Below are 19017 nucleotides of genomic sequence, written 5' to 3' on the forward strand. Positions count from 1 at the left end.
GTGCTGCATATATCTGTGCTCACACTGCTTTATTGTGGGGACTGGTGACCACCAGTATAATATTATATAGGAGGAGTACAGTGCAGAGTTTGGCTGACCAGTGACCACCAGTATACGCTAACTTGTCTGCCTGAAAAACACTCCATATCTGTGCTGAATTGTAGTATATAGTAGGAGTACAGTGCATAATTTTGCTGACCACCAGTATATAATATATAGGAGTACGGTACAGAAGGCCACTGCTGTACCTACCTCTGTGTCGTCAAGTATACTATCCATCCATACCTGTGGTGCATTTCAGTTGTGCGCAGTATATATAGTAGTAGGCCATTGCTATTGATACTGGCATATAATTCCACACATTAAAAAATGGAGAACAAAAATGTGGAGGTTAAAATAGGGAAAGATCAAGATCCACTTCCACCTCGTGCTGAAGCTGCTGCCACTAGTCATGGCCGAGACGATGAAATGCCATCAACGTCGTCTGCCAAGGCCGATGCCCAATGTCATACTAGAGAGCATGTAAAATCCAAAAAACAAAAGTTCAGTAAAATGACCCAAAAATCAAAATTGAAAGCATCTGAGGAGAAGCGTAAACTTGCCAATATGCCATTTACGACACGCAGTGGCAAGGAATGGCTGAGGCCCTGGCCTATGTTCATGGCTAGTGGTTCAGATTCACATGAGGATGGAAGCACTCATCCTCTCGCTAGAAAAATGAAAAGACTTAAGCTGGCAAAAGCACAGCAAAGAACTGTGCGTTCTTCTAAATCACAAATCCCCAAGGAGAGTCCAATTGTGTCGGTTGCGATGCCTAACCTTCCCAACACTGGACGGGAAGAGCTTGCGCCTTCCACCATTTGCACACCCCCTGCAAGTGCTGGAAGGAGCACCCGCAGTCCAGTTCCTGTTAGTCAAATTGAAGATGTCACTGTTGAAGTACACCAGGATGAAGATATGGGTGTTGCTGGCGCTGGGGAGGAAATTGACAAGGAGGATTCTGATGGTGAGGTGGTTTGTTTAAGTCAGGCACCCGGGGAGACACCTGTTGTCCGTGGGATGAATATGGCCATTGACATGCCTGGTCAAAATACAAAAAAAAATCAGCTCTTCGGTGTGGAATTATTTCAACACAAATGCGGACAACAGGTGTAAAGCCGTGTGTTGCCTTTGTCAAGCTGTAATAAGTAGGGGTAAGGACGTTAACCACCTCGGAACATCCTCCCTTATACGTCACCTGCAGCGCATTCATCATAAGTCAGTGACAAGTTCAAAAACTTTGGATGCCAGCGGAAGCAGTCCACTGACCACTAAATCCCTTCCTCTTGTAACCAAGCTCCTGCAAACCACACCACCAACTCCCTCAGTGTCAATTTCCACCTTACACAGGAAAGCCAATAGTCCTGCAGGCCATGTCACTGGCAAGTCTGACGAGTTCTCTCTTGCCTGGAATTCCTCCGATGCATCCTTGGATGTAACGCCTACTGCTGCTGGCGCTGCTGTTGTTGCTGCTAGGAGTCGATCGTCATCCCAGAGGGGAAGTCGGAAGACCACTTGTACTACTTCCAGTAAGCAATTGACTGTCCAACAGTCCTTTGCGAGGAAGATGAAATATCACAGCAGTCATCCTGCTGCAAAGCGGATAACTCAGGTCTTGTCAGCCTGGGTGGTAAGAAACGTGGTTCTGGTATCCATTGTTAATTCAGAGGCAACTAGAGACTTGATTGAGGTACTGTGTCCCCGGTACCAAATACCATCTAGGTTCCATTTCTCTAGGCAGGCGATATCGAAAATGTACACAGACGTCAGAAAAAGAGTCACCAGTGTCCTAAAAAATGCAGTTGCACCCAATGTCCACTTAACCACGGACATGTGGACAAGTGGAGCAGGGCAGACTCAGGACTATATGACTGTGACAGCCCACTGGGTAGATGTATTGCCTCCCGCAGCAAGAACAGCAGCGGCGGCACCAGTAGCAGCATCTCGCAAACGCCAACTCGTTCCTAGGCAGGCTACGCTTTGTATCACCGCTTTCCATAAGAAGCACACAGCTGACAACCTCTTACGGAAACTGAGGAACATCATCGCAGAATGGCTTACCCCAATTGGACTCTCCTGGGGATTTGTGACATCGGACAACGCCACCAATATTGTGCGTGCATTACATCTGGGCAAATTCCAGCACGTCCCATGTTTTGGTGGTGCAGAATTATTTAAAAAACGACAGGGGCATGCAAGAGATGCTGTCGGTGGCCCGAAGAATTGCGGGCCACTTTCGGCATTCAGACTGGAGCACCACCAAACATTCCTGAACCTGCCCTGCCATCATCTGAAGCAAGAGGTGGTAACGAGGTGGAATTCAACCCTCTATATGCTTCAGAGGATGGAGGAGCAGCAAGAGGCCATTCAAGCCTATACATCTGCCCACGATATAGGCAAAGGAGGGGGAATGCACCTGACTCAAGCGCAGTGGAGAATGATTTCAACGTTGTGCAAGGTTCTGCAACCCTTTGAACTTGCCACACGTGAAGTCAGTTCAGACACTGCCAGCCTGAGTCAGGTCATTCCCCTCATCAGGCTTTTGCAGAAGAAGCTGGAGACATTGAAGGAGGAGCTAAAACAGAGCGATTCCGCTAGGCATGTGGGACTTGTGGATGGAGCCCTTAATTCGCTTAAAACAGGATTCACGGGTGGTCAATCTGTTGAAATCAGAGCACTACATTTTGGCCACCGTGCTCGATCCTAGATTTAAAACCTACGTTGTATCTCTCTTTCCGGCAGACACAAGTCTGCAGAGGTTCAAAGACCTGCTGGTGAGAAAATTGTCAAGTCAAGCGGAACGTGACCCGTCAACAGCTCCTCCTTCACATTCTCCCGCAACTGGGTGTGCGAGGAAAAGGCTAAGAATTCCGAGCCCACCCGCTGGCGGTGATGCAGGGCAGTCTGGAGTGAGTGCTGACATCTGGTCCGGACTGAAGGACCTGGCGACGATTACTGACATGTCGTCTACTGTCACTGCATATGATTCTGTCACCATTAAAAGAATGGTGGAGGATTATATGAGTGACCGCATCCAAGTAGGCACGTCAGACAGTCCGTACGTATACTGGCAGGAAAAAGAGGCAATTTGGAGGCCCTTGCACAAACTGGCTTTATTCTACCTAAGTTGCCCTCCCTCCAGTGTGTACTCCGAAAGAGTGTTTAGTGCAGCCGCTCACATTGTCAGCAATCGGCGTACGAGGTTACTTCCAGAAAATGTGGAGAAGATGATGTTCATTAAAATGAATTATAATCAATTCCTCCGTGGAGACATTCACCAGCAATTGCCTCCAGAAAGTACACAGGGATCTGAGATGGTGGATTCCAGTGGGGACGAATTAATAATCTGTGAGGAGGGGGATGTACACAGTGAAAGGGGTGAGGAATCGGAGGATGAGGATGAGGTGGACATCTTGCCTCTGTAGAGCCAGTTTGTGCAAGGAGAGATTGATTGCTTCTTTTTTGGTGGGGGCCCAAACCAACCAGTCATTTCAGTCACAGTCGTGTGGCAGACCCTGTCGCTGAAATGATGGGTTCGTTAAAGTGTGCATGTCCTGTTTATACAACATAAGGGTGGGTGGGAGGGCCCAAGGACAATTCCATCTTGGACCTCTTTTTTCTTTCAGTTTTCTTTGCATCATGTGCTGTTTGGGGACAATTTTTTTGAAGTGCCATCCTGCCTGACACTGCAGTGCCACTCCTAGATGGGCCAGGTGTTTGTGTCGGCCACTTGTGTCGCTTAGCTTAGTCACACAGCTACCTCATTGCGCCTCTTTTTTTCTTTGCATCATGTGCTGTTTGGGGACTATTTTTTTGAAGTGCCATCCTGTCTGACACTGCAGTGCCACTCCTAGATGGGCCAGGAGTTTGTGTCGGCCACTTGGGTCGCTTAGCTTAGTCACACAGCTACCTCATTGCGCCTCTTTTTTTCTTTGCATCATGTGCTGTTTGGGGACTATTTTTTTGAAGTGCTATCCTGTCTGACACTGCAGTGCCACTCCTAGATGGTCCACTAAAAAAGGAAAGGCGCCTGTGATAGAACCTGTGTTGAGATGCTATTTGCTGCTCTCAGAATAGGGTATTAGCGTCCCTATATAGAGTAAACAAGCAAAAAAGGAAAGAGAGCGCAAATAGACTTGAATTATTCCATATTTATTATATCTAAAATTGCACATACACCAAAATGAGTTTAAACTATACCAATTGGCAACTGGATTTAAAACAACTTAGTACTTTAAAAATATATTTCATAGCATAGGATCCCTAACACTCGAATATCCTTATGGTTCCACTCAAGTAATACCCTACTGGTGATTACCAGATAATTTTCACAGGTGTCCTTTAGTGAAATCAATGTAGAAAGAGTCCAAGAATGGTGAAAGACCCTTATTTATATCCACCAGTCACGTCCTGTGTGATAATACATGTATTTATACCGTAATCATGGTTATTGTTTCTTTTCTGAAAGAATTGAAACAGTTAATGTAGCAAATATACTGATGCTTCAGGTAGCTAAAAGTCAGTTTGTAAAGCAGGCTTTATCTCATATTGCAGCCTCTCTAGAGCGTCTCCGTCTGCCGCTCTCTACCTTAATCACTTATTGTGTTCAGAGCGGTTAGGCTTACCGATTCCCAAGAGTTTTGGTCCACGGCGCCGGGATTGCGCGCACCGCCTGGCGTGTCCAAGGTGATTGTAGCTGCTGCGCCTGTGTTCACCTCTCAGTGCCCGACTGGACCGCTGGCTCCAGGCACGTGATCGGCAGCCACGGTCCCTGCTTTGCAAAGGGACCAATGCAGGTGGCTCCAGACCCAGGACCGGACTGTCCAATAAAGTGATTGATGCTGAAATCAGTGGCAACCAAATCCGTGAAGAGTGTTTGGATCCTAAAACACCCTGACGCGTTTCTCGACCGTTATAAGCTGGTCGTTTCTTCAGAGGGAAGGAATCTTATCCTATGCTATGAAATATATTTTTAAAGTACTAAGTTGTTTTAAATCCAGTTGCCAATTGGTATAGTTTAAACTCATTTTGGTGTATGTGCAATTTTAGATATAATAAATATGGAATAATTCAAGTCTATTTGCGCTCTCTTTCCTTTTTTGCTTGTTCACTCCTAGATGGGCCAGGTGTTTGTGTCGGCCACTTGTGTCGCTTAGCTTAGTCACACAGCTACCTCATTGCGCCTCTTTTTTTCTTTGCATCATGTGCTGTTTGGGGACTATTTTTTTGAAGTGCCATCCTGTCTGACACTGCAGTGCCACTCCTAGATGGGCCAGGTGTTTGTGTCGGCCACTTGTGTCGCTTAGCTTAGTCACACAGCGACCTTGGTGCGCCTCTTTTTTTCTTTGCATCATGTGCTGTTTGGGGACTATTTTTTTGAAGTGCCATCCTGTCTGACACTGCAGTGCCACTCCTAGATGGGCCAGGTGTTTGTGTCGGCCACTTGGGTCGCAGCGAGTGATCAACTCGGAATGAGGGCCTAGGTACAAGAGAAATGTGGCTTCGCAATACACATTACACAAAACATTAGAGGCACTGTATGGAATATAATAGATGTTTAATATTTTATAAGACACAATGGCCCTCATTCCGAGTTGATCGGTCGCAAGGCGAATTTAGCAGAGTTACACACGCTAAGCCGCCGCCTACTGGGAGTGAATCTTAGCTTCTTAAAATTGCGACCGATGTATTCGCAATATTGCGATTACTAACTACTTAGCAGTTTCAGAGTAGCTCCAGACTTACTCTGCCTGTGCGATCAGTTCAGTGCTTGTCGTTCCTGGTTGACGTCACAAACACACCCAGCGTTCGCCCAGGCACTCCCACCGTTTCCCCGGCCACTCCTGCGTTTTTTCCGGAAACGGTAGCGTTTTCAGCCACACGCCCCTGAAACGCCGTGTTTCCGCCCAGTAACACCCATTTCCTGTCAATCACATTACGATCGCCGGAGCGAAGAAAAAGCCGTGAGTAAAAATACTATCTTCATAGTAAAGTTACTTGGCGCAGTCGCAGTGCGAACATTGCGCATGCGTACTAAGCGGATTTTCACTGCGATGCGATGAAAAATACCGAGCGAACAACTCGGAATGAGGGCCAATATGTAAATGCTCAAAAACACATATAAAAGAGTATATTAATAGATATAAGAGGTTAAATAATGCAATTTGCCCTGTCCTCTCTATACGGGGCTGCAATTCCCGATATTATCTCTCCATGCTGCACGCTTCACTAGGAAGCAGACGAGATACGGAAGATCGGCCTACTCTTCCACGTATGCCAGGGACTACCCTAAAAATTGGGAGTCTACAGCAACTTCCGGGTGAGTAGGCACGTATGTGATGAAGTCTATGTTGGACGGCGTGCATCATCAATTCTGTAATGTGTACTGCAGATATCCGAGACTAGTGGAAACTAGTGATTCACTTATAATGGAGCAAATGACTTTGAGAAATAGGCTTCTAGCCATCAGGGGCAATATAGGGGTTTGGTATGCTTAACATCACAGGGGTGGAGTGGTGCTGCAGAATCTTTTTTGATTGGCGGGGGGAGGGTGGGGGTAGGGGATGTCTATTTTGTCAGGCCCGGGCCACACAATTTCTAATGGCTGGAGACCGGCGGTCAGCATGCCTCCGCCGGTATCCCGGCAGCGGAATGCCAGCGTGGGGGGGGGGGGGGGGCGGGGGACGAGCGCAGCAATCCCCTTGTGGGCTAGGTGGCAACCGCAGGTTCTATTCCTACTCTATGGGTGTCGTGGACACCCACAAGTGGAAATAGTCCCTGGCAGTCGGCATATTGGCTGTCGGGATTCTCAGGGGGCAGGATGTAGGGGGAGACATTGTGACTGGCGGTCTCCTGACCTCTGGTCACGGGTGTATTATGTTTTGCTGGTGGTCAGGATCCCGGCGCCCAGCATACCAGCGCCGGCATCCCGTCCGCTGGCATCTCGACCACCGGCATGCCGGCAGCGGGGCGAGCGCAAATAAGCCCCTTGCGGGTTTGGGGTGAGCGCTAATGAGCCCCTTGCAGGCTCGCTGCACTCGCCACACTGCGCTCAACATGCTGCGGGCACGATGGCGCTCTACGCTCGCCACGCTATTTATTCTCCCTCTAGGGGGGGTCGTGGACCCCCAAGAGGGAGAATAGTTGTCGGTATGCTGGGTGTCGGGATTCCGGCACTGGTATACTGAGCGCCGGGATCCCAACAACCGGCAAACTAAATACCACCCCCGGTCACATAACTACATCCCCAATATAGGCATGATTTACTTCTATTTCTGAATCAGGGCTCATGATCACCCATGGCATCTCGGTTAGAAACTATGCAAATATGTTTTTAGACAATGAATGGGAAAGAAGCTTTAAGTTAGGGCCTACATGTTACTTTGAATTAAATCTGCATAAAAGTAAGAAATGTTTATAATACTGTCTGCTGACATACACGTTAACGTCACATCTGAAATTCTTAGACTGCCATCTTGTGGAATAAAGGCCACAACACATGCACATCGGCCATGTGTTGTATGATGCATTGCTACCTAAATGTAGTTTACATTTATGTAGAGAGCTGTAATGTAATTCTATTTTGCAAGACAATATAGTAATAAACCTATATCTATGGGTGCCGTAAAAGTATGTATCTGTCAGTGCATAAAAACATATTTTTGAGTAATTGTAGTTTGGTATACGTATGTAATTATGATAATTGCAATTAGTATTTTGAATATAATTATTCGAAGAAAAAAAGCTGTGAGAACTGGATCAGAGAATGTGGTTTCCCTGGGTCATGAAGTAAGGGAAAGTCACATTGGCTTTACTCCATAGGGCCCTATTTATTACACCCTACATTTTTAATGCAATATTATTGACTAAGGGGGTGATTCAGACCTGATCGCTGGGCTGCTAACTTTGTTGTCCTGCGTTCAGATAGTCGCCGCCTCCAGGGGGAGTGTATATTCGCTGTGCAAGTGTGCGATCCTATGTGTACACCGAGCTGCTAAAATCCACTTTGTGCAGTCTGTGCGCAGCCCAGGACTTACTCCTACAGTGTGATCACATCAGGCTGATCGGAGCCGGAGCTGACGTCAGACACCTTCCCTGAGAACACTTAGGAACGCCTGCATTTTTCCGGACACTCCCTGTAAACGGTCAGTTACCACCTACCAATGGCCTCTTCCTGTCAATCAGCTTGCGAACGCCCGAGCGAATGAATTTCTCGCACCATCCCATCACTGACCAGCGATGCCCTTTGTTGCTGTCCAATATGCGTGTGCTTTGTGGTGCATATACATGTGCAGTTAGTACCTGCAGCGATCAGATCTGAATTACCCCCTAAATTCACAAAGTGAAAATTTATATTTTCTATTGAAATGAGCAAAAATCTCTAACTGGGACATGATTTCCAATAAGAGCCCATCCCGGTGAAGAGAAGGGAGTAAAGGGACAGGTTACACTATCATCTCCATACAGTTCAGACCTGTGCGCGACAAACACAAAGCTGTTCACCGCCTGGTTTTCCTCAATTGCTAGTTTCGCTGGTGTCTACTATCAATCAGTCTGTGCTTACCACAATTAAAGTACATACATATGAACAGGTTATGGGCCCAGGCACGCAGACACCGGACACCCCAGGTGCCATAGAATGCTGTATGTGAGAAAAGTCAAACAGTGTGTCTGAGTGCACAACATGTACACAGTAGCTGGATCCACAGTGAGCTTCATAAAACTCTGATACTCAGAGCGCATGAGTAGATACACATTTACACATCTTGCATATATGCGAAGATGGCGCTATCCTATTGAGGTCAAGGCTGAAGTGAAATTGTGGATCCAATCCAACGACATGTTTTTGTACGCTACTGGTGTTGAAAAACTGGTGTAACATTTAGAGGCGGACCTACATTTTTGGGGCCCTGGAGCTTGAACTGTTATGGGGCCCCTTCACATTCAGCAACAATGGGGCAACAGCCAACAAGGTCTACTTTTCACCTTTCATTGCCCCCAACTTTCTTCCTAGGACAGGCCCTCCCGGGCTTTGCAATTCCTGGATACAGTAAATAAAATAAATGATGTTCATCATTATTTTTCTTTTTCTTTCATTTTTCTTTCCTGGGGTAGGTAAAGTTACTTTTGGGTTACCCCTCATACAGTAGGTGCATTTGCAAGGATGCATGATTCCTGAGGATAGGAAAATGGTTGGGATGAGGAACCTGTTCATTCCTGGGCGGCACCTTCACTTGCTAACACTAGCATTTCTGTAGCCTAGAGAATCACAATTGCAAGTGCATCTGCATCAGCGGTGCAAGTGGATGGGTACGGGTGGGTATGGCGTACCCTTAAGAATTTAGCCGTGGGCACCTCGTGCCCACAGCCACCGGTCCGCTGCTCACTGCGCCGCTGCTGCATGAGGGGAGGAGAGTGCAGCGTGCGCCTCTCCTGCCCCTCAGTGTCTACCTTCAATTCTGCGTTGGCCCGTGAGCCAATCAGAGCTCGCGGACCGGCAGCCAATGCACCTGACTCAAGCGCAGTGGAGAATGATTTCTGACTTGTGCAAGGTTCTCCAACCCTTCGAACTTGCCACACGTGAAGTCAGTTCATACACTGCCAGCTTGAGTCAGGTCATTCCCCTCATCAGGCTTTTGCAGAAGCAGCTGAAGGAGGAGCTAAGACGGAGCGATTCCGCAAAGTATGTGGGATTTGTGGATGGAGCCCTTCATTCTCTTTGCCAGGATTCAAGGGTGGTCAATCTGTTGAAATCAGAGCACTACATTTTGGCCACTGTGCTCGATCCTAGTTTAAAGCCTACTTGTATCTCTCTTTCCGGCAGACACAAGTCTGCAGAGGTTCAAAGACCTGCTGGTGAGTAAATTGTCAACTGAAGCGGAACGTGACCCGTCAACAGCTCGTCCTTCAATTTCTCCCACCACTGGGGCTGCCACGGAAAAGGATAAGATTGCCTTGCCCACCCGCTGGTGGTGCTGCAGGGCAGTCTGGAGCGAAAGCTAAAATCTGGTCCAGACTGAATGATTACTGACATGTCTACTGTCACTGAATATGATTCTGTCACCATTGAAAGAATGGTGGAGGATTATATGATTGACAGCATCCAAGGCTTTATTTTACCTAAGTTGCCTGCCCTTCCTCCCTCCAGTGTGTTCTCCGCAAGAGTGTTTTGTGCAGCCGGTAACCTTGTCAGAGATCGGCGTAAGAGGTTACTTCCACTAAATGTGAAGAAGATGATGTTCATCAAAATTAATTAGAAATTCCTCCGGGAAGACCTTTACCAGCAATTGCCTCCAGAAAGTACACAAGGACCTGTGATGGTGGATTCCAGTGGGGATGAAATAATACTCTGTGAGGAGGAGGATGTGAAATGGGTGAGGAATCGGAGGATGAGGATGAGGTCGACATCTTGCCTCTGTAGAGCCAGTTTGTGCAAGGAGAGATTTATTGCTTCTTTTTTGGTGGGGGCCCAAACCAACCAGTCATTTCAGCCACAGTCGTGTGGCAGACCCTGTCACTGAAATAATTGGTTTGTTAAAATGTGCATGTCCTGTTTATACAACATAAGGGTAGGTGGGAGGGCTCAAGGACAATTCCATCTTGCACCTCTTTTTCTTCTTTGCATCATGTGCTGTTTGGGGACTAGTTTTTTTAAAGTGCCATCCTGTCTGTAACTGCAGTGTCACTCCTAGATGGGCCAGGTGTTTGTGCCGCACACTTGTGTCGCTTAGCTTAGTCATACAGCTACCTCATTGCTCTTCTTTTTCTTCTTTGCATGATGTGCTGTTTGGGGCCTATTTTTTAAATCTGCCATCCTGTCTGCCACTGCAGTGCCACTCCTAGATGGGCCAGGTGTTTGAGTTGTCCACTTGTGTCGCTAGCTTAGTCATCCAGCAACTTTGGTGCAACCTTTTGGCCTAAAAACAATATTGTGAGGTGTGAGGTGTTCAGAATAGACTGGAAATGAGTGGAAGTCATTGTTATTGAGGTTAATAATACCGTAGGAGCAAAATTACCCCCACATTCTGTGATTTTTAGCTGTTTTTATGTTTTTTAAAAAAATCATCCAGATCCAAAACAAAAACACGAAAGGGTGGTTTTGGTAAAACCAAGCCAAAACCAAAACACGAAAGTGGAATTAGAACCAAAACCAAAACACAAAACACGAAAAGTTCCAGCCGCACATCTCTAGTTAGTAGTAGCACACAATATATTCTTACACTGCTTCATGATTTGTGCGGCTAACATCAGCTCTGTAACAGGATACTTGTAATAAAGAAACCTTCAGCTTGTACTGTTAACACTACTAACTACTGCAGAGATACTTTGTATGCAGATTATCGAGAATGTGATATTTTTCCTTTATTTATTGAGGGATATTATGTATTGTTTTATCTGAAAGGGTATTATTAAATTCTTTTTTATAACTGTGAACCATCGGTACCTTGTTTCATTTGCTCAGTTTTTGTTACATTACAGAAGGTTTATTGAACTCAGGGACAGACTCAGGGACTTTTCGGCCCTGGCACTTGTGAACGCGTGCACACCTAAGGCACGGGGGCGGGGGCACGCACACGTCACAGGTGGTATGCGGACATGGCTCAGGGGGGCGTGTCGCAAGTCATGGGGCCATGGACTCGAGGCATGCCCACATCTTTCCTAGAGACACACACTTCGGGCAGGGGAGGCCCATGGCACACGGATATTGCTCATGGGGGTGTGCTACGAGTCAGGGGGCGTGGAGTCACGGCACCCTCCCATCTTTCATAGAGCACACACTTTGGCCGGGGGCGGCTAAACCAGAGAGCCGGAAGCTGCGCTGTGCGTGACCTTAATAGCTTTCTGTGGGACCAAACCAGCCCACCAGACCATTGGCTCTTTTGGAATATGCCAGACATGTCAGATAGGCAGTCTGGCCCTGATTGAACTGAATCAAGTGTCTTTATAGATACGTGTGTATTCACACAGTGAATTAAGCTGTTTTGGTAGTGCTTTGGGTTTCCCTTTGTAATTATATTTAGTGTCTACTCACCAAAATCACCAGGGTTATTATCGTGCTATTTTGTTTACTAGCAACTGACTCCAAAATAATGTTTGATCTTGAGAGTTTAGCACCACTGTTGCATGACTCCTTTTATTAATGTTAGTAAATGAGTCCTATTTGTATAAGTTGTTCTCAACAGATATGAACTAATTTGAGAATTTGCTTTGAGTTGTAGAGCTAATTTGTAATTTGTGACACCGCCCTTACATAATATGTGTCACATATAACATCAGAACAAAAAATAAGTGGTTGTTCTTTGTCATTTGCAGGACAACACCATAGATTTCCTGGAATATGTGGCTGCTCTGAATCTAGTTTTACGAGGAAAACTTGAACATAAGCTGAAATGGACTTTCAAGGTGTATGACCGAGATGGAAATGGCTGTATAGACAAGACTGAGCTACTAGAGATAGTAGAGGTAAGGTATCTGTGACTGTCTGTGTATAATATTTTTTAGGAAAAGATAAAAGTAAGTGTATAGATGATACTGTATATAACAGATTGCTGCTGAAGAAATCACTAAAGTTCAGCCACCTAAAAATAAAACAATAAAGGTGGAATTCAAATGTTTGAAAAGTCGGTTGGGTGTCTGTTTTTTCCTGTCTATTAGATAGGAAAAAACAGACACCTAACTAACTTTTCAAACAATTGAATATCCCCCTTAGAATTATAAAAATAAAAATTTACAGCACCTAAATCTAATAATGTACAAGCATTATTGAGGGTAATTAAAAAAAACACTAGTAATATGTTCAGAGTCAATGTCGTAACATGGTGGCATTGCGCCCTGTGGTGGCCTCACCCTCTATACGGGACCCACCGACTCTGGGGAAGTAGACCACTGCCTGTAACATTCTAAAGATACTTTAGGCTGCTCCACAGGCTGCAGGGGATATTGCAGTCAGCGATAGATAGATAGATAGATAGATAGATAGATAGATAGATAGATAGATAGATAGATAGATACATAGATAGATACATTTTTATTGATCTCACATAATATCAATACCCCGCCATCAGGGGGGTACAGGCAGTATACCTGTAAGGGGACACCACTGACACCAATGCTCCTGAATTTCCGATGGTGACCATTTGTTTAATCCATAGATTTAGCTCACCAAGACAGTCTGTTTTTTACTTGTTACTGTACAAATGCCGGACAGAACATGAACGCAGCTTGTCATACCTGTACCTCCCTATAGTTCGGAGTTTGGTGGCACTAGCCTATTCTGTGAACCTAGTATGGGCATAGCCCATCAGAAAGTGGCTGTCCCTGTACTGAAATGTGAAGATGATAGAGTAGGTTGGACATGGTACATTGGCGGTGGTTGGAGGCAAGGTTAGTTCTACTTTTTTATAATATGTTGGTAAAACTTGTTGTGGGTTACTAATAGTATGTGTGAGTATTTTTGCGTGTTATTATGACCTAAAGTGTCCAAGCATTGGTCATGGTCTGCTAACACACTGCAGCATAACACATCACCATGAGAGGGAGTCTGATTCAGTTGCAGTTGTGGCTGTGTCTTTATGCGCTTCTTTATAGGTGTTGCTAATGGGCATTTTATTGAGACACCTACCGGCTGTAGAGTAATTCCACCAATGTGTGTACAAAGATGCTCTTTTAACAGACCATTGTCCCAGCCATCGGCCATTGCATCTCCTATGGCAAGTGCAGAATGTCCGACTCACCATGGCTACTGGTGTTGGAGGCCCTGTCCCTGCAGGTGCACAATGGTACATCCTGGCAGTACTTAATTTCTTATTTCTGCAAATAGTGATTATAAGAAATTCTAATTGTCAGATCTAGGACCTGATAATTAGTAACTATGGGGTAGATAAAAAGAGTGGAGAATTGAGCCAGTGGGGAAGTTGCCCATGGCAACCAATTAGCTGCAACGTATCATTTTATAGAATGTACTTGATAAATTTTACTTCAAAGCTGATTGGTTGCCATGGGCAACTTCTCCACTGGCTCACTTCTCCACTCCTTTTACTGCTTCATACATTTACCCCTATGCCCCTTAATAAAATCTGTGGCTGCTGATTACGTTGTGCGGTGCGTAAAACAGAGGCCACATAGTACAGAACACAGAAAAGGAATACACTCATCCTGTATGTAAAAAGAGCATAGGCAGAAATTAGCAACAAATATGTACACAGGGGGTCATTCCGAGTTGTTCGCTCGTTGCCGATTTTCGCAACGGAGCGATTAAGGCAAAAATGCGCACACGCATGGTACGCAGTGCGCATGCGCTAAGTATTTTAGCACAAAACTTAGTAGATTTACTCACGTCCGAACGAAGAATTTCCATCGTTGAAGTGATCGGAGTGTGATTGACAGGAGTGGGTGTTTCTGGGCGGAAACTGGCCGTTTTCTGGTAGTGTGCGGAAAAACGCAGGCGTGCCAGGATAAAACGCGGGAGTGTCTGGAGAAACGGGGGAGTGGCTGGCCGAATGCAGGGCGTGTTTGTGACGTCAAACCAGGAACGAAACGGGCTGAGCTGATCGCAGTGTAGGAGTAAGTCTCGAGCTACTCAGAAACTGCTAAGAATTTTCTAATCGCAATTCTGCTAATCTTTCGTTCGCAATTCTGCTAAGCTAAGATACACTCCCAGAGGGCAGCGGCCTAGCGTGTGCAATGCTGCTAAAATCTGCTAGCGAGCGTACAACTCGGAATGACCCCTATAGCCTAAAGACCTCCCAAGTAATAATTACTTGATTACACCATTAAGTGCTGTTTATCAAAATATAAGCTATAGGATCATTTTACCTAATAAGATTTTTGGTCTCATAATAAACAAGCTCATTTTGATTTCAGTCCATTTACAATTTGAAGAAAGTGTGCCGCCAGGGACAAGATGATCGTATTCCCTTGTTGTCACCGGAAGAAGTGGTGGACAGAATATTCCAGCTGGTGGATGAGAATGGAGATGGTAAACGCTTGTTGTTACTAGTTTATTTGGCCATAAGTATAGAATTAAATACCAGAGAACATTTTATTAGAACTTTTTTAATTAATTCTATCATATATGCCATCTACACATTTATCACATATATGCCATCTACACATTTAGCCTTTAGCAATTTATCTTGATATTATGAAACATATTTATTTATCTTGTAAACAACATACAGCTGCTTTCTGGATTGAGTTGTGTAAATAGCTGACGTCTGACAGTGTAATGAGTGCAATGGCACAAGGCGGCACATCATGCATGCAGCATTGTGGGTATGATGTCGGTACTATGTGCAGACTTGCAGTTCAGTTGTTAATGATACCACTGTGTGCGAGCAGTAACAATATTCTGTTTTTGCATCATTTAGGTTGCTCACTGCCATAGCTTATGCAAAACCAATAACAGTAGGTTTGGGGAGGATCACAGTCTAACCAGAGTCCTCCATTGGATGCATATATTCTGACAAGCGGTTAATGGTTACCGCCAGTGACAGCCTTCGGTTGACTTTCAGCTGCATTTGGAGCAGCTAGGGCTTACAAAAAGTGTACAGTGCTCGCATTGGGTTACCTAGGATATTGGACTGTATAGGACTATCATGGGCATGTTATTTTGGAATGAGAGTGCATGTATTGGGGAGTATATGGGTCTTAAGGTGGCATGGGGCTCTATGTGTAAGTTGACAGTACTGATCACTGAGTAAAAGGATTTTTGCAGAAGTTAGCAGATGAGGTGTACTTTCACCCTTTGCAGAATTGTGTTTTATCAATAAGTAGTTCTCCTAGAAAGACCTGTACATGCCAATAATTTATTTTAAAGTAGACATAAACGGAGGGATGTAATGGAGTACAAGATCGCTGGAGGTGTCGGATGCTGGCCCAACTTGGATGTTAAAGGGACAATCTCTTACAAGGCACGTGTTAAACTTTAAATGAATAAAACAAATTGTAGCAGTATAATAGTGCCTCTTTTTAATATATTTGACACAGGCATATATTTGAATTGTAAATTCACACACACACACACACACACACACACACACACACGCACACACACGCACACACACACACACACACACACACACACACACACACACACACACACACACACACACGTTGAGTATCCCATATCCAAATATTCTGAAATACGGTTTATTCCGAAATACGGACTTATTTGAGTGAGAGTGAGATAGTGAAACCTTTGTTTTCTGATGGCTGAATGTACACAAACTTTGTTTAATACACTAAGTTATTAAAACTATTGTATTTAATGACCCTAAGGCTGTGTGTATAAGGTGTATATGAAACATAAATGAATTGTGTGAATGTACACACACTTTGTTTAATGCACAAAGTTATTAAAAATATTGGCTAAAATGACCTTCAGGCTGTGTGTATAAGGTGTATATGTAACATAAATGCATCCTGTGCTTAGACTTAGGTCCCATTGCCATGATATCTCATTATGGCATGCAATTATTCCAAAATACGGAAATATCCGATCTCCAGATTACTTCTGGTCCCAAGTATTTTGGATATGGGATACTCAACCTGTATAATGTTACGTTTCTTTTATCCTCAGGCCAGCTCTCCCTGGATGAGTTTATAGATGGTGCTCGGAAGGACAAGTGGGTGATGAAGATGCTCCAGATGGACGTCAGTCCGGGCAGCTGGATCACTGAGCAGAGGAGGAAGAGTGCTCTTTTTTAATGCTGATTTGCTTTTCATTGTTTTGTGAATACCTGAAGAGCTCATTAAGAAGTGGGACTTGTCAGTGATGGATGAAAGCAGACAAGCAGACATTCACTTGGCTTATGTACTGAAGATCTGAACGTAATGCCTGTAGAATGGATTTCTGATCAGAAATGATTATACATTGGTGTATTTTTCTGAATCACAGTTGCTGCTATCACATTGCTGATGTCCACGTGTTCCCCAAGATCTAATGCAGTGTGAGCAGATGTAAGGTGATTCCTGAACTTTGTATGTGGCCAAACCTGGAAGATATGGGAAGTGCTTGGATATCCTTATTTTGTAATCTCAATATCTTACTAATCATTGTCTATGTGATTGTGTGGACAGAAGTGGAGGTCACCTGTAAAATGTATTATTTCCCACTCCCTAATGATTACCGAAAACTATACAAATGGAGAAGTGTTTGATGGGTAAATATAGGAAGCTATGCAGCGTATATCTGGGTGGGTTATATAACAAATATATGGGTGGTTGGAAAAGCTTGATATGGATGAAGGTAACATGGTTTTGAACCATACATTAAAAGTGTACAGAAAGCAGAATATGAAGTTAGAATATGTATATATTATTGTGCTCTATTTAAGCTATGCAATGCATTTCTCTTGTTCAATGTGTACTTGTCCCCTGCATACGGTGAGGGCAGACATTTTGTAGGCTAAATCTTTATTCAGTCTCCATGTATGACTTTTTATCTAGCTGTAGCCAACAACTCATGTCATTGACCATGGAACTTAAGGGTCTGATTCACAACAGGAAGCAAATGAATTTGCAGCTGGGATCCTGTATTCAGCATTATGCAAATTATGCAAATGTTGAGGGTGCCTGGATATATATTGAGACACCCACTGGTGGCTTTGCAACTCCCTTCAGCTGTGTACAAAGATGCAGCATCTGTCGCAGTTCAGTTGAGTAGTAACGTTCGGAATTGTCCTATGGTCACGCAGCATGGTCGCAGTTAGTAAGATGTCCAAGACACTGCAACTACATATGGGATTGCAGTCGCTGTCTCAAATAGACTTTAAAATATTTGCAATATGCCTGTGTGTTTCTGCTACTCCCTGTTACTCCCCCAAATGGTGCCCGTCTGTCAGTCACTTAGCAAGTAAATCCTCCCTGCGATAGCCATTGCAAGACCATCATTGTGCATGCGCAGTGCAATCTAGTTGCATGTACAGACTGCTGATTGCTCAACTACTGAAAAATCAGGTTTGCATATATCTCTGAATAAGACCGAAAGAGTACTCTGACTTTCTCTGACCATATTGTTAATAAGTTATAGCTGTTTTTGTTTTATTCTAACCTATTCATGTTATGGAAGAAAGCAGAGTTATTATATTATGTCTGATTGCAAAGAAAATCTTCAGAACAAATTCTTCACAATTTCCTTGCAATTGGTGTTCTTACCAGTTGATTAAATAAACCTTTTTAATGTTGCGTCCATCTTTGCTTTATAAACTGCATTAAGAAAATTTGGCTACACTTTCAATTCGTAAGGAACTAGAGGCATGGCTCAGGAATTAATTATGTTTTGGTAGACTACATTTTCTTCACTCGTAATTCAAAGTGCAAAATGGCTGCCACAGTGCCACCATTAGTTCTTATTGCATTGGAAAACTCATTAATATTGGTTCATTCCACAAAATAGCTATCTCCACCCTATATGTACAGTATATAGGTGACAAGTACACTTTAAATTATCTCTAACTTTACTAAAAACTGTTTAAACTGCATTTGTATACTGCACTTTGATAACGTGTACAGGTAGAAAAAAATCCATTTTAACCATTTCCTTGTCAAGAGGCCTTTCCGCAATGCAGACCCTTTGGCAGGGAATTATAAAATGTATAAAAAGGTATGTATCCTGATCTAAATATAGAGCGACTGATGCAGAGTATGTAGAATTGCCATCTGCATAGCATGTCTTATGTGATTTCACTCTGCAAACTCTGAAAGCTGATGTATGCTTCTAAGGCTGGGAGCACACTTGGTGATATATCATTCATATAGCCGACTAGCAATATATATATACTGGACCATTGGCTTGCATGAACAATGTTGATCACAGACTTGGGTTAGATGCATCATCACTTGGAGAGTGATAAATTGGAAAGAGAAAAAGCACCAATCAATCAGCTCCTAACTGCCATGTCACAGGCCCTGTGTGAAATATGTCAGTTAGGAGCTGGTTGGCTGATAGTTTATCACTTTCCATTTTATCACTGTCCA

At 44.3% G+C, this 19017-nt stretch overlaps 1 protein-coding gene across 1 annotated transcript in view; it reads left to right on the forward strand.

Moving 5' to 3' along the window:
- The window catches only part of GUCA1B (guanylate cyclase activator 1B), an 85174-nt gene extending 66949 nt beyond the window's left edge, over window positions 1–18225 (forward strand). The window contains exons 2-4 of the mRNA XM_063955353.1: window positions 12352–12501; window positions 14902–15016; window positions 16619–18225. Coding sequence (XP_063811423.1) covers window positions 12352–12501; window positions 14902–15016; window positions 16619–16746 — 393 coding nt within the window. The 3' untranslated portion in view covers window positions 16747–18225. The remainder of the gene's footprint in view (window positions 1–12351; window positions 12502–14901; window positions 15017–16618) is intronic.
- Window positions 18226–19017: the final 792 nt, after the last annotated feature.

This window comes from Pseudophryne corroboree, chromosome 2, assembly GCF_028390025.1.
Source record: "Pseudophryne corroboree isolate aPseCor3 chromosome 2, aPseCor3.hap2, whole genome shotgun sequence".
In the NCBI taxonomy this organism is placed as follows: domain Eukaryota; kingdom Metazoa; phylum Chordata; class Amphibia; order Anura; family Myobatrachidae; genus Pseudophryne; species Pseudophryne corroboree.